Consider the following 19,615-nt stretch of genomic DNA (forward strand, 5'->3'; position numbering starts at 1 on the left):
TTATGAATAGGAGGGGTTTGGAGCGATATGGACCTGGTGTTGGCAGGTGGGACTGGATTGCGTTGGGATATCTGGTCAGCATATGCTGGGTTGGACCAAAGGGTCTGTTTCCACGCTGTACATCTCTGTGACTCTATTACCTGCCTGGTCGTTCTAGACTATCTCCTTCTTTCCTGCCTGATCTTAATTAATGCTTTGTTGCTGACTGTCAGTCATGAGTTTCTCCTCTCACCTGCTCCTTGAGCTGATGCTGACTGCCTTACTCAGGGTCGGATTTAGTCTGATCCTCTCGATGCTGCTGGTGCCTGCCTTGGAATTCTTCTCTCTCCTGTTGCTTGAAATGATGCTGACTGCCTGTCTGAAGGCTATTATCCCACCTGCTCCTCTAGGTGCTACTAGAGGCCTGTCTTGGATGTTTTTTCTTCTTATTTGCTCCTCCAGTTGATGCTGACTGCCTGTTTGTATTTCCTCTCATCCACTCATCTAGGTGCTGCTGACTGTCTATCCTGAGGTCCTTTTCTTTCCTGTTCCTAGGGATATACAAGCTACATTTTTGTAGGATGAAATATTTCAAAAAAAAAAGAGAAGCAATGGAAACTTAAAAGAAAATGTGTTTGTGGTTTGAATTATGCAGCAAAGGTACGGTATTTCTTGGTTAGGTCAATCTTCCCGAAAGTAGATTGCGTTCAGCTTAAAGCCGACCAGCATTGTTTTTCTGTTATTATGAAGAGGAACTAGCATCATAAAACTTCCTCTTAAATGTGTCAATTGAATCTACAGGTAGTTCTTCTGTAACGCGATGGTTGCATTCTTGTGTAGCCCTGTGTAATAGAAAATTTGCACTTTAGAAACAGCACTTAAAATGTTGGTGATATAATCACATTACAGCCAACACACCTTTTGAAAGATGGCACTTTAGAAACAGTGTCCCCGATTCATCAATCGCATTACATTGAATTTGTGTGAATGAAATGCGTGTTATAGCAGAACGACCTGTACCTCCATGACACTTCTAGGCAGTGTGTTCCAGACCCCAAATACTTGCTGTCTGAAAAAGTGTTGTTTCTCAACACATTTGTTTCTTTTGTAAGTTAACTTGTATCTATTGGCAGGATTTATAATATTCATGATGGGAATGAATAAATAGTGCTGCCTGTTGGCCTGGAAAGCCAAGAAAATCAAAGAGTTAGTTAAAATTACCTTAACTGTTGAAACATTGGTGTTAGTCGAAACTATATGTAGAGCAGTGTATTTGCCCAATATTCTAAAAGATATCATATGAAAGTAAAGTATGAGAAATGTTTGCTCATAGAATTTTAGGCGGTTAACCGTTCTCTATGAGACAATGTATATTTAATAAATGGTGTCTCTGATTTAAAGGTTGAAAGTCTGCAGCTGATTTGAAGACTATTTCACAAAGAAAAATATGTTTTCGTGAAGTAATTATTGAAGGTACTTGATTTAGAGACACCTTGTGAGATATGGAGATATAAGAACATAGTTCTAAAACAATTTTTGTTTGGGTTGTTTTGTGATCAAACCTATAATTTTTTTTATGCTTTAATAAAGAAGGTGGAAATGGAAGCTTGTATTTAGCATATGAAAAATATATTTTGCTTAGTTTTCTTCTAGGATTGTTTGTATGTCTTCAAAAGTTTTATTTAGAGAAGAGCTAAATCTGTTAATGCAGTAAGTGGTTCAACAAATGATTGAAGATTATTGATTGCTTAATCTACTGGCTAGATAGGAAGGAGCAACAGGTGGACTGTTGTGTGGGAAAAGTTGTATGGCTGAGTAATTAATAAACTGCTGATTTTTTTCCTGCAATTTCTATGTTTGTTATAGTTTATAAACTCTTATCCACAAACAGAAGTGCCGTGGTTTCTGTCTTACCAACTGACTTGGATCTAATTTGACAGCAAGGAGCCATAAGGAGGAAATTCCAGACTTGTGGGCTTTGGCAGATGAGTGCACAGCCAACAATGGTGAAGCCCAAGAGGAGATTACAGGACTAGGGAGAGGTGAGATAATGGAGGAATTTGAAAACTGGCATGAGAATTTTAAAATTCAGGCGTTGTTTCACTGGGAACAATTTTTCATTTTATCTGTCAACGCAGATAATGGGCAAATGCAATTTATAGTCATTGGGCACAGAAGGTGGTCACTTGGCCCATTAGGTCCATGCTGGACATAGCATTAACCAGCCAGTTCCATTCTTCTGCTTTGTCTCTGGAGTTATGAAGGCTTAATTCACGCAAGTACCTTTCCAATTTCCTATTGAAACTAGTGATCATCTCCATTTCAACCTCCATCTCAGACAGTGCTCCAGGTTATTACCACCCATTGCGTTACCTCCCTTCTTCTCATTTACCCCCGGTCTCCCTTACCCATTCCCTTAAATTTGGGTTCTTTAGTACTTGTACCATCAGCTGTGGAGCAGTTTGTCTTTCTCACAGTTATATGAGATACCATTTGTGAAATTGAAAAGAGTTGTTTTGGTCCTGTGGTTGGGTCAGAAACTGGATTGGAGGGAATCAAATATGGAGTATCTGAAAAGATGGATATGAAGTTGGGAAGCAACAGCAAGTTAAAAGTATTTAGAGAGGCAAGGATGTAGGCAACAGGCCAGTAGTTAGCAAAAGCAGAGAGGTCAAGTTTTTTTTTGAGGAGGACATATGCAAATTTGAAAGGAAGAGGGACAGCACCTGATTAGAAAGAACTGTTGCCATCATCAACTAATACTGGAGCCAGGAAAGAAAATGAGTAGTTAGCAGTTTAGTCAATGTAGATTTCACGGACGAAATGTACTCGGAGAGATCAGAAGGAAGATGGGAGAAAAAATTGAGAAGATTCAAAGTTAGAGCATATGGGAACATTTTGATCTGCTAGATTAAGGGAAAGAAGGAAAGTGACATAGGCAGCTGACAGATGGCGTCAGTCTCAATGACAAAGGAGTTCTAGAGCTGCTTCTAGTTGTTGGAGGTGAGCACAGAGGGGTCTAGAGAGTTTTGAAAAATAATTGTGAAACTGATATTTTGTGAGAACTGTGGAAGTATTAATGTCCTTTATATTGCAAACTGATCTGAACTGAATTTTAAACAGGTAATTTAACCCACATGCTGTCACCTACTAACAGCTTCAAGGCAATGCCAGTACCACACAGAGGCACATACATTCTTCTGAATGTCACATGATCTCATGACTGATGTTTAGCCATTTCTGTCATCAGAGGATGATGAATAGAGGGACTGGAGCCAGCTTAAGTGAGAAGTCTGAAGTTTTGTAATTAAATGGCCTTTCCAGATAGAAGGCAAAGCTCAGTCATGAAGATAACTTTTAAGTATTTCCTTCCCCATAATTGTGGTTCAGCTGACTAATGATTTTTAATTGTATTTGTCTTATTGTCTACAGGTTAGTTCTCTACTGAATATAATAGTGTATATTTTTTCCAATAGTAAATGCATGAGTTCATTTTAAAATTGAAATTTGGTTTTACAGTAGTTCGAACCACATTTGAATGATAAATGAAAAATTGAAGTTTTATCACAAATGGAATTTTCTATTATGGATAGCTTTACATCATATATATACAGTGCATAGAAGTTATTATAGTCGATTTGTCTTTTGAATGCTTTGGGTCACATTGGTCATTTTTTCTGACCCAGAGTCAGATCACAGATTTGAAATACTGCAGAATCAGAATACACTTTTGTGTGATTGTCTTAGTAATTTTGGGGTGGGGACTTTTAGAGTCATAGAGATGTACAGCATGGAAACAGACCCTTCAGTCCAACCCATCCATGCTGACCAGATATCCCAATCCAATCTAGTCCCACCTGCCAGCACACGGCCCATATCCCTCCAAACCCTTCCTATTCATATACCCATCCAAATGCCTCTAAAATGTTGCAATTGTACCAGCTTCCACCAATTCCTCTGGCAGTTCATTCCGTAAGCGTACCACCCTCTGTGTGAAAAGGTTGCCCCGTAGGTCTCTTTTATATCTTTCCCCTCTCACCGTAAACCTATATTCTCTAGTTCTGGACTCCTTGACCCCTGGGAAAAGACTTTGCCTATTTATCCTATCCATGCCCCACATAATTTTGTAAACCTCGTTAAGGTCACCCCTCAGCCTCCGACGCTCCACGGAAAACAGCCCCAGCCTGTTCAGTCTCTCCCTATAGCTCAAGTCCTCCAACCCTGGCTACATCCTTGTAAATCTTTTCTGAACCCTTTCAAGTTTCACAACAGTTTTCCGATAGGAAGGAGACCAGAATTGCACACAATATTCCAACAGTGGCCTAACCAATGTCCTGTACAGCCCAGCATTATCTCCCAACTTCTGTACTCAATACTTTGACCAATAAAAGAAAGCATACCAAACACCTTCTTCACTATCCTATCTACCTGCGACTCCACTTTCAAGGAGCTATGAACCTGCACTCCAAGGTCTTTTTGTTCAGCAACATTCCCTAGGACCTTGCCATTAAGTGTATAAGTCCTGCTAAGATTTGCTTTCCCAAACTGCAGCACCTCGCGTTTATCTGAATTAAAGTCCATCTACCACTTCTCAGCCCATTGGCCCATCTTCCTGAAGAAGGGCTTCTGCCCGAAACGTCGATTCTCCTGTTCCTTGGATGCTGCCTGACCTGCTGCGCTTTTCCAGCAACACATTTTCACCATTGGCCCATCTGGTCAATATCCTGTTGTTATATGAGTTAACCCTCTTCGCTGTCCACTACACCTCCAATTTTGGTGTCATCTGCAAACTTACTAACTGTACCATTTATGCTTGCATTCAAATCATTTATATAAATGACAAAAAGTAGTGGACCCAGCACTGATCCTTTTGGCACTCCACTGGTCACAGGCCTCCAGTCTGAAAAACAACCTTCTACCATCACCCTCTTTGGGCCTTCTACCTTTGAGCCAGTTCTGTATCCAAATGGCTAGTTCTCCCTGTATTCCATGAGATCTAACCTTGCTAATCAGTCTCCTGTGGGGAACCTTGTCGAACACCTTACTGAAGTCCATATAGATCACATCTACCACTCTGCCCTCATTAATCCTCATTGTTACTTCCTCAAAAAACTCAATCAAGCTTGTGAGACATGATTTCCCACACACAAAACCATGTTGACTATCCCAAATCAGTCCTTGCCTTTCCAAATACATGTACATCCTGTCCCTCAGGATTCCCTCCAACAACTTGCCCACCACCAAGGTCAGGCTCACTGTCTATAGTTCCCTAGCTTGTCCTTACCACCTTTCTTAAACAGTGGCACCACGTTAGCCACCTTCTGGTCTTTCAATACTTCACCTGTAATTATCGATGATACAAATATCTCAACAAGAGGCCCAGTAATCACTTCTCTAGCTTCCCACAGAGTTCTCGGGTATATCTGATCAGGTCCCTGGGGATTTATCCACCTGTACCTGTTTCATGACATCCAGCACTTCCTCCTCTGTAAGATGGACATTTTGCAAGATGTCACCATCTATTTTCCTTTAGTCTATATTTTCCATATCCTTTTCCACAGTAAATACTGATGCAAAATACTCATTTAGCATCTCCCCCATTTTCTGTGGCTCCATACAAAGGCTGCCTTGCTGATCTTTGATGGGCCCTATTCTCTCCCTAGTTACCCTTTTGTCCTTAATGTATTTGTAAAAACCCTTTGGATTCTCCTTAAATCTATTTGCCAAAGCAATCTCATGTCCCCTTTTTGCTCTCCTGATTTCCCTCTTAAGTATACTCCTACTTCGTTTATACTCTTCTAAGGATTCACTCGATCTATCCTGTCTGTACCTTACATATGCTTCCTTCTTTTTCTTTTTGTTTATAAATTGAGTCTGTTATGGCATATGCGAATGTGGGAATCCTGAGGGACAGGATGTACATGTATTTGGAAAGGCAAGGACTGATTAGGGATAGTCAACATGGTTGTGTGTGTTGGAAATCATGTCTCACAAACTTGATCAAAAATAAACTTTGCACACTCTTCAATTGAAAACAATTGATTAGCAGTTAAAAGACAAACCCACTGGGGAACTAGCACTAAATTAGAAGTAGACCAAAGAGGCTTGAATTCAAAAGGTGTGACAAACAGAGATTAACAGCTATTTAGCTTGTTTCTATTCAGTATAAAATAATGGAAACAATGATCAGGAATAAACTTGAGGTTTGTCTGTACAATAAAAATCCAGTAAAATGTAGCTACAATTGAAAAGCAAATTATAAACAGATGCTGGAAATCTGAAATTAAAATATAAAATACGTGAAATAGCGAGTTTGACAGCATCGATAATGAGTAAAATAGCTTTAACAGCTAGAAGTTTATGTTTTTTGTGGTAACTATAGGGACTGGCATCTTTAATGGAGAGTGAGCCCCCTGCTCCACTAGCAGGAAACTCCACCAGATCAAATGCCAGTCAGACATGTATGTGTCTAACAATGGGTTTCTCGACGTATTAGGTGTCTCACAAGAGAATCCCCACCAAGCCTGAAATTCCTGCCTAATCAGAGGCCAACAACCACTGAAAGCTGGAGAGAATCAATGACGCGTGGGCTGCTTAAACATTAAGATCTGGACCAGAGGGTCAGGGAAGTTTAAGGCAAGGGCAGCAAGTTGCCAACCTCTACCCTCTTATCTATGCCCACAGGTACCCCCCCCAACTGGGACAAATGGAGACCCTCCAACCTGGCACAGCTGCCCTGGTTTCCCTGTTAGGCAAGCAGCCATTTTTCTCAACTGCTAAAAAATGGCCAGTGGTAGGTTGAGGTGGCAACTTGGGAGATTTGTCCATGGAGAGAAAGTGTGTTGAAAAAGAGGCCTGTATCTCTCCCATACTAATTCAGTTATTTGCCCTGTCACTTCCAGGGAGAAGAAAATTCTGCTCAACATGTCAGGCTGATGACATTTAATCAGCACTGGAAAAGGTTAAAGATAATTTGCATTTAGAGCAAGGAATGAATGGAACAAGGAGTTGTCTGTGATAGGCCTAAAGACGATGCTGTAGAGAGAGAATAACAGGTGGTAGACTAAAATATTTGAAGATAGTATCAATTTAAAATAAAGCATGCAATTATGCAAGGAAGGGTTGCAGGACAGAAGATTGGACAGAATATTAATCTTTGTTATTTTATAGTTAATTTTATAGGGAGAGAAAATGAAATGAGTTAGATGGAACTATAAAAATACATAGTAAGATGATCTACAGGTATTTTAAAAGGAAAAGCATTACTAAAGTGAGTGCGGGAAAAGAAATGGAAAATAAGGGAATGGCAGATGAATCAACAGGTATTTTGGTCTTTTCTTCAGTTGATACTCATAACATTCCAGAAATGGTGATAATTCAGGAAATGAAAAGCATTGAGGAACTCACAAAAATCACAATCACCAGGGAAGCAGTACTGAGCACATTGTTGGAGCTGCATGCTGGCAAGACCTTGGGCCCTGATGCATTTGATCCTCGGTCTCAAAAGAGGTGGCTGCTGAGATTGTTGATAATTGGCTCTATTTTTGCAAACCTGTTTGGATTTGGTAAGGATTCCATTCAGTTGGAACATAGCAAACATTGCTGCATTGTTCAAAAAGGCACAGGGATAAGAAGGAGGATACTGCAGACCAGTTAACTTTATATATTTTGTGTGGGAAATGTCAGAAACTGTTATTAACGACCTTATCGTAAAGCATTTAGAAATGTTCAAGTTAACTTGGCAAAATAAAGGTGGTTGCATACTTCCACAATTTATTAGCGTTCTGTGAAGAAGTAACAAGAGCAGTAGATAAAGGGGAGTGGTGGATGTAGTATACTTAGTGTAATTCAGAAAGCATTTAATAAGATGCTACATCAAGGTTATTGCAGAAAATCAAGTCTACTAGTATAGGGGATAGCATATAGGCATGGATAGCAGTTTGGCTAGCAGTGAGTAGGTAAAAACAAGTCTTTCTTGTTAACAAACTGTAATAAGTAGTATGCTACAAGCATTGGTGCTCAGGGCATTAACATTTTACAGCTTATATAAATGATCTTGGATGAAGGGACAGAAGATATGTTTGCTAAATTTAGTGATGGATGCAAAGTAAGTATTAGGGAGGATAAGACCGGAGTATAAAAAGATATAGGTCGGTTAAGTGAATGGGCAAAGATATGGCAAATGGAAAAGCATTTTATTATCTCTGATCAGGAGTGTGCTAGTTGGTCAAGTATTCCAGTAGATGAAGAGGTCCATATTAATCAATGTAAAAGCACAGACGAAGTAATAGAAGCATAATGCAGTGGTATACTGTTATACTTTCTTTAAAGCATTAACCACTTAAATAATAATGCAACTTTGCCTTAAATAAAACATTTTGGCAGAGAGCCTTCTCACTCTCACCCTCAACTGATATAGCAAAGATCGCGATAATACAGTAAATGTCTGGTGTTTCAGGTATATAATTTTTGGCAGTTTATTAAGAATGCTGGTTCACAAGGTGTCTGTTGAAACCAAGTTTGCTGTATAATGATGGAAAATGTGGAATTGTCTATTTTGGCTGAATGATGAGGGGATACAGAGGGATCTGGTTGTCCCAATTCATAAATCACAAAAGGCTAATGTACAGGTACAACATGTACTTATGAAAGCTAATATGCTGTCATTTGGTAGTACAGAATTTGAATAAGTGCTGAAAAGAAATTTGTTGAACTTCTTTTCTTGCATTCAATGGGACCATAAGCAAGAATACTAACATTACTGGGAATCAACATTTATACTGTTTTTCCGAACTGTAGGAGTCCATTTGACGTAGGTACACTCACCCACATTGATGTTAGGGAGGTCGTTCCGGGATATTGACCTCGTGACTCTCTGAAGAAATAGCAATATTGTCAGGATGTTAAGTGACTTGGCGAAGAAATTACAGCTGGTTGGTTCCCGTGTGTCCGCTGCCCTTGGCCTTCTCAGTGGGTGTAGATTTGAAATGAGCCATGGTGAATTTCTGCAGTGTATGTTGTAGATGGTACACAACTGCTCCGAAGCGTCGAGGTGGAGAATGTAAATATTTGTAAAAGTTGTGTCAGTCACATAGGTAGCTTTGATCCAAGGCTATATTGAGCTCAGGAGTTGAGTAACCCTGGTGGAACCCAAACTTGGTGTCTGTGAGGTCCCGAAAACATTACCTGGCTATCAGAATTACAAGTGCAGCACCAATGCTACTGGACCATCGCCTCCCATGAATCCCTTTGGTGTGCTGGAAGGGAAAGGGAGGGATGATGCATTTGAAATTACAAGGAGGTGCAGAAATATCAGAATAGCCATCATCGGAACACTAATCCTAAAATTGCCTGGGATAGTCATGGTATTACAGCAAGAGAAGCAGAAGTGTTCCTGAAGAACATTCAGGAGAATTTTCATATTAGTGTGTTTCCAGTTTATGCAATTGTAATGATGTACCACTTTTTAAAAAAACAAAGCACTCATACACTGCCAACAGAGAGAAACTGCTTGACAAGGTTTCACTTGTTAAAAGTTTATACTACACAAAACTAACTGACGTCAATGTCATTCAAAGATTAAGAGATGAAGAACATTTCAAATAAAGGGATAAATTTTGGCATTAATAGTCGATGCAAAGAAAAGACTCCTGTAGTTGTAAGCACTTGGATTTTTCCTTCATAAATATGGAATCACATGCAATCTTTCATTCTTTTCAACGTGGCTTTCGTTTTGTAGATTAGCCACGAATTTTAGCTCTTAAATTGCATTCACTAGCAACTGTATTTATCTGAAGTTCTCAGACACTGTTACCACTGAAAAAGCATGTCTCTGTAAACAATCTCCCACTCATGCCATGATAGTAGAAAATACTAACAACATTCCAAAAATACTAAATTGTCTCAGGAAAATAAATACAATAAATATCATGAAAGGAAAGTATTAGGGATATTAATTGGCCCAAAGATTGATAGGTCCCCTGGATCTAATGTGATGCTTTCTTGGATATGAAAAGTAGTAACTACAGAAAAAGTGGGGACACTGGCGGTAATCTTCCAAGAATCCTTGCACCCTTGAAAAGTGGCAAAGAATTGGAAATCTGCTAATGCAATGACTTATTTAAAAAGTGAAGGAGACACAACACAGGGTTGCTATGGGTCAGTTAGCCTTTTTCTGAGAGAGAGAGAGAGAGAGAGAGAGAGAATGAAACACTGGCGTCTAACATAAAACGTAAGATAAAATCATCTTGAGGCATTTGTGTTAAAACCCTAGTTAGAAGATGGGATGGAACTAATTAAGGATCAAAATGGGCAAGGAGCCGAGGCCATGATTGAAAGTGTTTCATCTCAATTAATGTTTACATTTCTATTTAATTGGACTTATTTAAAATTACATATAATTTTTCAGTACTGTTAGAAAGTAAATTGGAGCCTCTATCAACTCTATTCATAGCTCTGACCTACATCAGGTATATACATGTCGCCACAGGAAGTCAATCTCCTTGACAGGCTAGTTGGCTGCATGGTCAGTGTGGATCAGATTGTTACCAACCATTGAGGGATTTGGAGCCAGCCTTCTTCCCCTGCTCATAGAGGCTCATGATTCAGTGAGTTGGCCTTGTCCTTAAACAAAGAACTCAAGCAGAAGTAGGTTACAATATAGCTTGTTTCTTCTTGTATTTTCTAAACTAAGCGTTAACAAATTGGTTTAGCATTTGGTATGTTTCTAGTCATTCAAAGGAGAGGAATTAATAAGATATAATCAGACTTTGGATCTGACTAGTACCTATCTCTTGAAACTTCAATCTGTTTGAGTCTGTTGCCTGGAGGACCGAGCCTTGGACTACATCCAAGGTATTTGAGTGTATCAACAGGTTATTCCAGTCATTTGGTTTGACTCCAACACTACCTTTTGTTTTGTAATTGTCTCTCTGCCTCATTTAATTTGATTATAGGTCATCCCTTTAATTGTTAATCAGCTATTGACACTTTGCTCTCACTGTCTGACACTCTTGATCACCTGCAGAGACTTATTATTTGGTCTGTCGACCCTCCACTCACACCAGTTGTACGAGTTTTTGATCTGTCTGCCCATTGATCTCTCTGCTTGTAAATTCTGTGCCTGTGTACTGCGCTCTCATTTCACCTGATGAAAGGGCAACACTCTGAAAGCTTGTGATTTCAAATAAACCTATTGGACTATAACCTCATGTTGTCTGACTTCTGAGTGCTCACTTAGAACATTGGCCTTCCCTTACTCGCAACAAAGCCCGCTAGGTCAAGCAATGATTAGGTATTTCAAGTTATTCTGCAAGCTTCTTTTAGCATCAACCAGCATCCAGCTCCCCCCCCCCCCCCGGAATTTCTTTCTGGCAGGTTATGAAGCTTTCCATGATCCTTCTTACTCAGAATTGATTCATTCTCGAGGTGGTGAGAAGTGCAGCTATTTAGTGAGCTCACTCAGAAAGGATACTTGTGTCATTCTTGCCACATCCAGGGAGGGAAATATTGCAATTTTGACTACCTTATTAATGTTGCTTATTTGAGGGATCACATATACAGCAAAGTTAACTTTGCAAATCAAGTAGCAAATTGTGAAGAGAGGCTCAGTTTTTTTACTCTGATTAGAGATAAGACTGTCAAATGATAGATGCATTTTTTAAAAGATTCTGAAATGTTGTGAATACAAACAAGTTATTTAAGGTAAACTGTGATTGTCATATTTTGATTACAGAGTTTGGCAGCCTGAACTATAACAGATTTGAGGAGTAACTTCTGTCATGAAGTTGGTGTGTAACAATGGCAACATTGTAAAATGAATTGAAAAGTAGTGCATAGTCCCTTTAAGAGATTGTACTTTGTGCTTGGAAGTTTGCAAGCGTTGTGCGGAGAGCCTCAAAATTGAAACAAATGTACCAAAAGATTTTTCAGTTAGCAGGCTTAAGCAGCATTTTTACCCAGACAGCAGGTTAAACTCAGCCAATTAATTTAAAAAGGCACATGGAGATTAAGGACCAATTAAATTCAAATTTGTTGACTACCTCAAACCAATCCAATTGTAAAGAAATTAATAAGTAATCGCATGTATAAAACATGTGTGCATTTAAAACTTAAAAGAGGGGGCCAACTGCCATCTGAAGAAGAAAGAACGAACCTGCCATCTGAGAAAGAAATATCAGGCTCTCACAAGAAATCTCTATGCTCTCAAGAAAGCAATATCTATCTGTGAAGGTACAAAGCACATTAAGCTAATATTCCAGACACCAGAATTGGGCAGACTGAGAAGGTACTTTGGACAGAGGGAGACAGCAGGTGAGGGTGAGGAGCATTCTATAGGATCAACTCTCTGTGAACTTTGAGAGAATAACTTTTAATTTATTGTTCTTATTAATTGGACTTTTATATGTGGGACCTGTGGTATTGAAACAGCATACCAATAGAATTTAGTTTAGTTCGGGAGTAATTGTTCAGTTTGTTAGGAATTCTGTTAATTTGTTCACTGTTGGAGTTAGATAAATAAATTGTTACATGTTAATTATAGAGTGGGTGAAAGGATTCCATTTCATTTAACCACACCTTTATAACAAATTGTGGAGGTGAGAGTTAGGTTATATCACTTGTCACACTTCTTTATCAGATTACGAGGCGAGATGCTCCCCCTGGTAGTTTAGTTTTAATTATCAGAGGGGTGGTGACTTCACTCTGTAATAACTCACGTCAGAAGTCGTGAAGTGTGATGTTGGTTAACCCCTTCAAAACAAATCCAGTTACATACATGGTTTAAAGAAAGATTGACAAGTATGTAGCTTAGATGAGACATTAGATGATCAAATACTTCACAAAACACTGGTTCTGGTCATATTGGTGCCATACAAATGTCATTGATGAATTGTACTGTCATTTAAAGATGTCAGTGTTTATTTAATTACATGATGGATCTGGAATGATTGTTCACAATTTTAACTCAGCGGCTTAATCCATATCCAATCAGCTGCTTTAAGAAATGAAGTTGGGAACTCTTCACCATGCAAATATGTGAAGCAGTATCTTATGTTGCCAAGACACTTGTTTGTAGTCATGCTTAAGTGGACAGTCCACCATCCTTTAAATCTTACTTAAGGATTTCAGATATATTAGAATGAAGTGATTGCCGTCTGCTCTGAGTTGGATGTATAATTCATCACAATATCCATTGAAATGTCCTCCAAAGCAAGGCAGTGAAGAATATGCTGAAGAACACAGGAATTGTGACACATTCCATCAAACTATTAAGCAGTAGTTAAATTGCAAATGTATGTTTCATGAAAGTAGTTACTTTCAAGTGTTCTCTCGCATTTGTACCATTTAGGTTTTTCAATACATTGAAAATTGTAGCTCTCTCTGTTACCATCAACAAAATACCACAGTGCATGTGAGAATATGCAAAGATGGAAAATCTAAGTGGATGAAGGGGAAATGGGTAAGCATAAATGAAGCTCTCAAAACACAGATAAGATAACGTAGTGTTGTGAGTACGCTATGGGCCATTGCTGCCTTTGGAGGCGTCTTTAAGAGCCATCTCGTGTGGTGGTTTTCTGGCAGTAATTATTGCAGTGCCATGCTGAAGTAGGGGATGCTGTACTGACAGGAGCACTTTCAATACAGTACGTGCATGAAACTCTTGTATGAGAACTACAGCTGTTACTGTGGCAGTAAACCTCTTTCAGAAACTAATCTGTTCACATGAAATATAGTGATGTGGTTTGTCAACCTATATCTGCTGATAATGCCATTGAATGACCTCACCTTATAACACTTCTTTGAAGAGTAGTTTATCTATTCCATCTGCTGCGCCACTCTTTTGAAATTCAATTTATTCAATAAGCTAAAAATTAACATAACTTTATAATAATTTAATGCCACCGAGTAATTGACAAATAGTTCCATAGGGACAAACATTTAAAAGTAAAGAACTGTCAGTGTTTATTGTTAATGTGAATAAAACTATAAAAAAAAACAAAAGATGCATGATTTGCAAATTATTTTGAAGCATTTTAGCATAATTACTTTCACTTGCATTTTTTTTTAAAGTTCCAAATATCCTTACCAAAGCTACCTACTTCCACCCAGCTAGATCACAGGAAAAAACTACAATACTAGCCCTATTCTTATTTTAAAATTCTAAACTGCTGCGTAATAATGACCCAACTCCCAGATTACAGAATAAGACAGAAATAACAAGTAATCAATGATTCAGTGTAGCAAACTTTGTTTTAATTCTAATGTGATTCGGATCTTGTCAGAAACCAATTACATGGAGAAATGTGGTGTATTGCTGCCTTGTATATTCTGAATAATTATTTATCAAAACGGTTTAAAATAAACTTTAACAATATTTTATTGAGGCTTTTCCCAAATAAATTTCACCACCTCTTTCCTGAAGCCAGTTGCTTCTTGTTTCTGTGCTACATATCATTTGTGTTACAATGTAAGTTACAATGTAAGTTACAAGTTACATTGTGTTACAATGTGTAGTTTTATTAATCTTTTAACGTCTCACATCCATTAAGAAACATGGGAGTCCTTGTTCAAAATCCCCATGCTCAACTGTTTTAAGTACAGAAGAAGCTAGTTTGGTGTTTGCATAAACACCAGTGGAAGTAAGTGATTTAGGTTTACGTTTTAGTTCCGAGATATCAATATTCCTTGAAATTATTGCAGTAACTCATCTGGAAGTACTACAGTACATAAAGTTTTTGGACTAAATTCAGATGTCTATTCCCTGCTGTTTTTTTTATATAACACAATTTAGCTCTGATAAAATAGCCCTAACCCTTTCAAAGCAGTGGTATTCTTTCCTTTTAATGCCAGAAGTAACATGGTTTAAAATTGCAATGCTTCCAGTTTGAGGAGCTGCTAAAAATTAAAATAAAGCTGTTTCTCATTGTTAACTGTTTATGAGAGAAATGGTGTTGAATGTAAGGTCAGACCACTGAATGTTCTCAGGATAGGTTCTTGTAAGTTTCATCAAGTCAATCAAACTGGATCACATTTGGTTTGTTTCTAAATCTCATTTTGTGCTTTTTGAGCAAAGTTGTGCAAGGATTTCTACTGAAACACTGGCATTTTTTTATTATTTAAAAAGGTTTCATGTAATGTAGTGTCAATATGGATGGAAGCTTGCCACAAATACAGAATTTCTCACAGAAGAGAAATAAGCAGAAAGTGATAAATAGAAAGTACAAGTATAAGGCTAGTGAACATCTGTAAAGAGAAAAGGCAATTTGAGAGCTTGTTGAGCTGACGTTCTTTTGACTTGGCTTTGAGTATCTACCAGAGGTAATGAGACTTGGAGAGACTTGGATGCTGCTTCATTTTTGCCTTACAACATCTGCCGGGAAACTGACCAACCATTGTTGCTGAAACTTTGCTGTTGTCAAGCGTGTTAGAATTATATAAGCAATGTTACTTCACCCTGATGAGGCAGAAAATTACTGCTATATTGCAAATGGAAGCCTCTGTTGGGGTGCTGTGTTTTCAAAGCTGCTATCGCCATCATCGCAAAGGCTCCCTTTTTCACCTCATATGTTTATTTTTCAACACAAAAATCTACGTTCCTCTTTGTTTGAACCTTGACAATCAGCTTTCCACTTAACCGAAAGCAATGATGTTGCCCTACTGAAAGTCAAAAGACATCCTGTGTGACTCTTGACAGTTTTGCACTATCCTTCCTTATCCTTGAGTTCTGCAGCCTTTCAAAAAGTAGGCCATCTTATTCTACCATAAGAAACTTGTTACTAATCTGTTTGAAATCTCACATTTGATTCAATGTTTGCCATCTAATCCCAGCCAGTGAGTCTATTTCAATTGTTTCTTTTTCCAACCGCACATTGTTATCTGGACTCCTCTAAGCACTGTCTTTGACTTCCATTCCTCATCTGCTTGTAGGTCCTTACTGACATCATTGAAAGACTTGAAGTCAGGTTTCTGATGTACTTTGATGATGCCAAACTCTATGTCTTCATGATCTCTATTGGCTTATTCACAACCTCTTGTGTTGTCAGTCCGCTTACAGAGCATCCAGTTCAAAATGAACTATTATTTTCTTTAATATTGGAAACATTATCTTTTTCTTCCAGCTCAACCAACTAATCCCTCCAGTCCTATGTCCTCATCGCTGATTCCATTCTACTCCTTAGCCATTGCCTCAGGTAAAGTTGGAAAGTATAGATTAGAAAATACAGCTTCTGATTTGACCAAGACCTGAGCTTCTAATCAACTGGCCAACATTAATTCAACCAACTCTGCCTCAGCCTATCTCTTACTGAAACCATGATATTATCATTTCCAGGCTTAAATATTTAATGTGGTTTTTCTCCTCCATCTTTCATACACTTGAGCTCATCCAAACTCTTGCTTCCCACATTCTATCTACATTGTCTTCAATTGCCAATTACCTTGTTTCGTTATACTTGTTCCTGAGATGTGGACATTGCTCACATTCATTGCCTAGCCATAAGTGCCTGAACTCACTGCTGTACATAGAGCAATAGGAGTCAAATGCCTCAAAGTTAAAACTTTGACCCATGTGACTAAATCCCTTCTTGTCCTACATTGTTGTGAAAAATCAGGAGTTCATCCATCTCCGTGCCACATGTATCACAATCATTGAGGTCCGTGTCTGTATCACTGGAATTAACTCCTTAAAGGTCTTCTACTCTCCAACCCTCTTTCCTCCTTTATGAATACAAATATAGGAGCAGAAGTCAACTATTCTGCCTCTGAAGCCTATTCTGTCATTCAATAAGGTTATGACTGATCTGTTTGTTTCAAATTCCACATTTCCATCAATCCTTGGGAACCTTTGATTCTGTTGCCTAGCAAGAATCTACCCACTTCCACCTTAGAAGGGTGAGTAGGCAAGGTCTTTTCCCTGGGGTGGAGGAGTCTAGAACTATATGTTTAAGGTGAAAGGGGACAGATTTAAAAGGGACCTAAGGGGCAATTCTTTCACGCAAAAGGTGGTGCTATATGGAATGAGCTTCTAGAAGAAGTGGTGACGGTTGGTACAATTATAACATTTAAAAGGCATCTGGATGGGTATATGAAAAGGAAGGGTTTAGAGGAATATGGGCCAAGTACTGGCAGTGGGACTAGATTGATTAGGACATCTGGTCAGCATGGATGAGTTGGACTGAAGGGTCTGTTTCTGTGCTCTGATCTCTATGACTCTAAAGTGTTCTATGACTTCTTTTTTTTAACCACCTTTTAAGACAGAGAATTCCAAGTTGCACAACCATCGACCAGAAACAAGTTTTCATCTGTCCTAAAAGAGCAATCCATAGTTTTCAAATGGTGCCAACTAATTCTGGTCTTTTCCAGAACAGAAAACATCTTGCTTTGTCACTTTGTCAAAACCATTCATGATCTTATATTGTGAAGATACTGTGGTTTTAGGAAGTTTGTTTTTTCCTGATTTATTTTAGAGAGAAATTGAGCGACAGGTGCTGAGCAGTCTATGAGAAACCGGTGAAGCCTTTTTTTTAAAAGTGGGAACAATAGAAGCAGCCTGAATGGGTGTGGTCAAGCTTCTACCCACAGATTTTTTAGTTTAGCTTTCAGTAGTTGCTGTTGGGGTCTGGAGAGATTATAGTCAAAAGCTATTGGGGTTCTCTGCCTACTACTAGAGTTCCATGTGAGATAATCTGTTTTCTATATTTGGGTTTTTGCCAAGAGTGTGTTTATGGTATTTTACTACATTGAAACAGTTAATTAGTAATAGTGACTGTATCTATTATTCTGTTAAGTTTTCTGCTAGAGTTAAGTTATTTCAATTCCTTCTTTATTTTGTTGTATATTAACTATAGTGGATGAGTAACATGTGTTTTGCTTTAAATCTGGTAGTTTGACCAATCGACTTACATTTGGATTGCAACACCTTACATTTACCTTTAAAATAGGAAAAACGTTAGGTCGAGGCTACCTTATGAACATGTTGAGGGGGTTTGGCCTGATCCATACCATATACTTCACTCAAGTCAACTCTCTCTCTCCTAAACTACAATGGAAACAAGCCCAGTCTGTCCAATCTATCCTGATCTGACAACCCACTCATTCAAAGATCTATCAGTCTAGTAAAAACAGTAAATGCTGGATATTGAAGCAAGACTGCAACCTCTGTGGAGAGGGCACCAGAATTAATCATTTGAGTCCAAAGACTCTTGAACTGTCAATTTAGTAAACTTGGTCTGAACCATCTCCAATGTGTTTACGTCCTATCTTTAAAAAAAAGACCAAAACCCTTATGGGTCCCCTTGTTTGAGAAGGAATATAATTTATTTTGAGGGAGCTCAGAGAAAGTTCATTAGGTTAATTCCCAGGGTAAAAAGGGTGGGTTTAGGAAGAGAGTTTGAGCAGTGTACACTCAATACAATTGGAGATTAGAAGAATGAGATTAGATTGAATTAATGTATATAAGACATTAAAGGGAATTTACAAAGTAGACATAGAGGAGATGATTCCCCTTGTGGGACAATCTGGAATGGGAGGTTATAGTTTTAGGCTAAAGCGTGGCACATTTAAAACAAAGACGAGAAGAAATTATTCCTTTCAAAGTGTTGTGAATCTGTGGATTTCATTACTCAGGGTGTGGTGGATGCATGGACACTGAATAAATTCGAGGAGATAGACTTTTAATTAGTAATGGGTTAAAGGGTTATGGGGAACTGGCAGGGAAGTGGGGTTGAGACTGAGATGAGATTAGCTCTGATTGTATCAAATGAGGGAGCAGGCTCAAGAGGCTGAATTACTAACTCCAGTTCCTAGTTTTTATGTTCTTAAAACAGCATGCAATATTCAAGATATTGTCTCACTAATACCCTGTATAACTGATGCATAACATACCTACTTTTATGTTCACTTCTCCTCCCAATAAAGGATTGTGACCCATTAGCCTTCTTGGTTGTGATATCCTGTGTACTATCCTTTTGTTACTCATATACTAGAACACCTAAATCCATCTGAAACTTGGGAATTTTGCTGTTGTTCTGTTTAAGTAATAACTAGCTTTTTTATTCTCCCTACAAAAATGAACAAGTTCGTATTTTTCCCCATTATATTCAATCTGTTACACTTTGGTCTACCTATCTATATCTGTATGCACATTTCTTATTTTTTCATAACATAAGTTGCTACCTATCTTTGTCAATTGCAAATTTAATAACGTTGCTTTTGCTCCCCTCATTTAAGTAATTGATGAAACAGTAAACAGTTGAGGCTGCAGAACAATCTCCAATCATCACAACCTGCTAAGAAGACAAAGACCGATCTATACATACTCTGTTCTCTGCCAGGCGGACAAGCTTCTATCCATTTTAAATGCTGCTCCCTATATCAAAAGCTTTTATTTTCCCCAATAATCTTTGATATGGCAAGCCATCAAAAGGCTTTTGGAAAGCTAATTGTAGTTTGTCCACATGTTTCCCTTTATCCACAGCACCCATTAGTCCTTCAAAAAGTTGAACAACTTTAATAAATGTGATTTCCCTTTCATGAAAACATGCTTTTTCTCATTACCTTGAGTTTTTTTGTCACCAGTTATAACCTCTTTAATAATTGATTCTAACATATTTCCCAAAACAGATGATAAGGTAATTGG

The 19,615-nt window shown here is 38.3% G+C and overlaps 1 protein-coding gene across 3 annotated transcripts in view; it reads left to right on the plus strand.

Moving 5' to 3' along the window:
- The window catches only part of xrcc4 (X-ray repair complementing defective repair in Chinese hamster cells 4), a 372,354-nt gene that overhangs the window by 96,596 nt on the left and 256,143 nt on the right, over positions 1-19,615 (plus strand). The window contains exons 1-2 of one of the 3 annotated variants that reach the window (XM_072582675.1): positions 12,173-12,210; positions 13,328-13,438. The exons of the other annotated variants lie outside the window; for them this stretch is intronic. Of the exons in view, the coding sequence (XP_072438776.1) occupies positions 12,178-12,210; positions 13,328-13,438 (144 nt within the window). The 5' untranslated portion in view covers positions 12,173-12,177. Of the gene's footprint in view, positions 1-12,172; positions 12,211-13,327; positions 13,439-19,615 lie in introns of those variants that run through there. 3 annotated transcript variants of the gene reach the window in all.

The sequence above is a fragment of the Chiloscyllium punctatum genome, chromosome 2 (genome assembly GCF_047496795.1).
Source record: "Chiloscyllium punctatum isolate Juve2018m chromosome 2, sChiPun1.3, whole genome shotgun sequence".
Classification (NCBI taxonomy): Eukaryota; Metazoa; Chordata; class Chondrichthyes; order Orectolobiformes; family Hemiscylliidae; genus Chiloscyllium; species Chiloscyllium punctatum.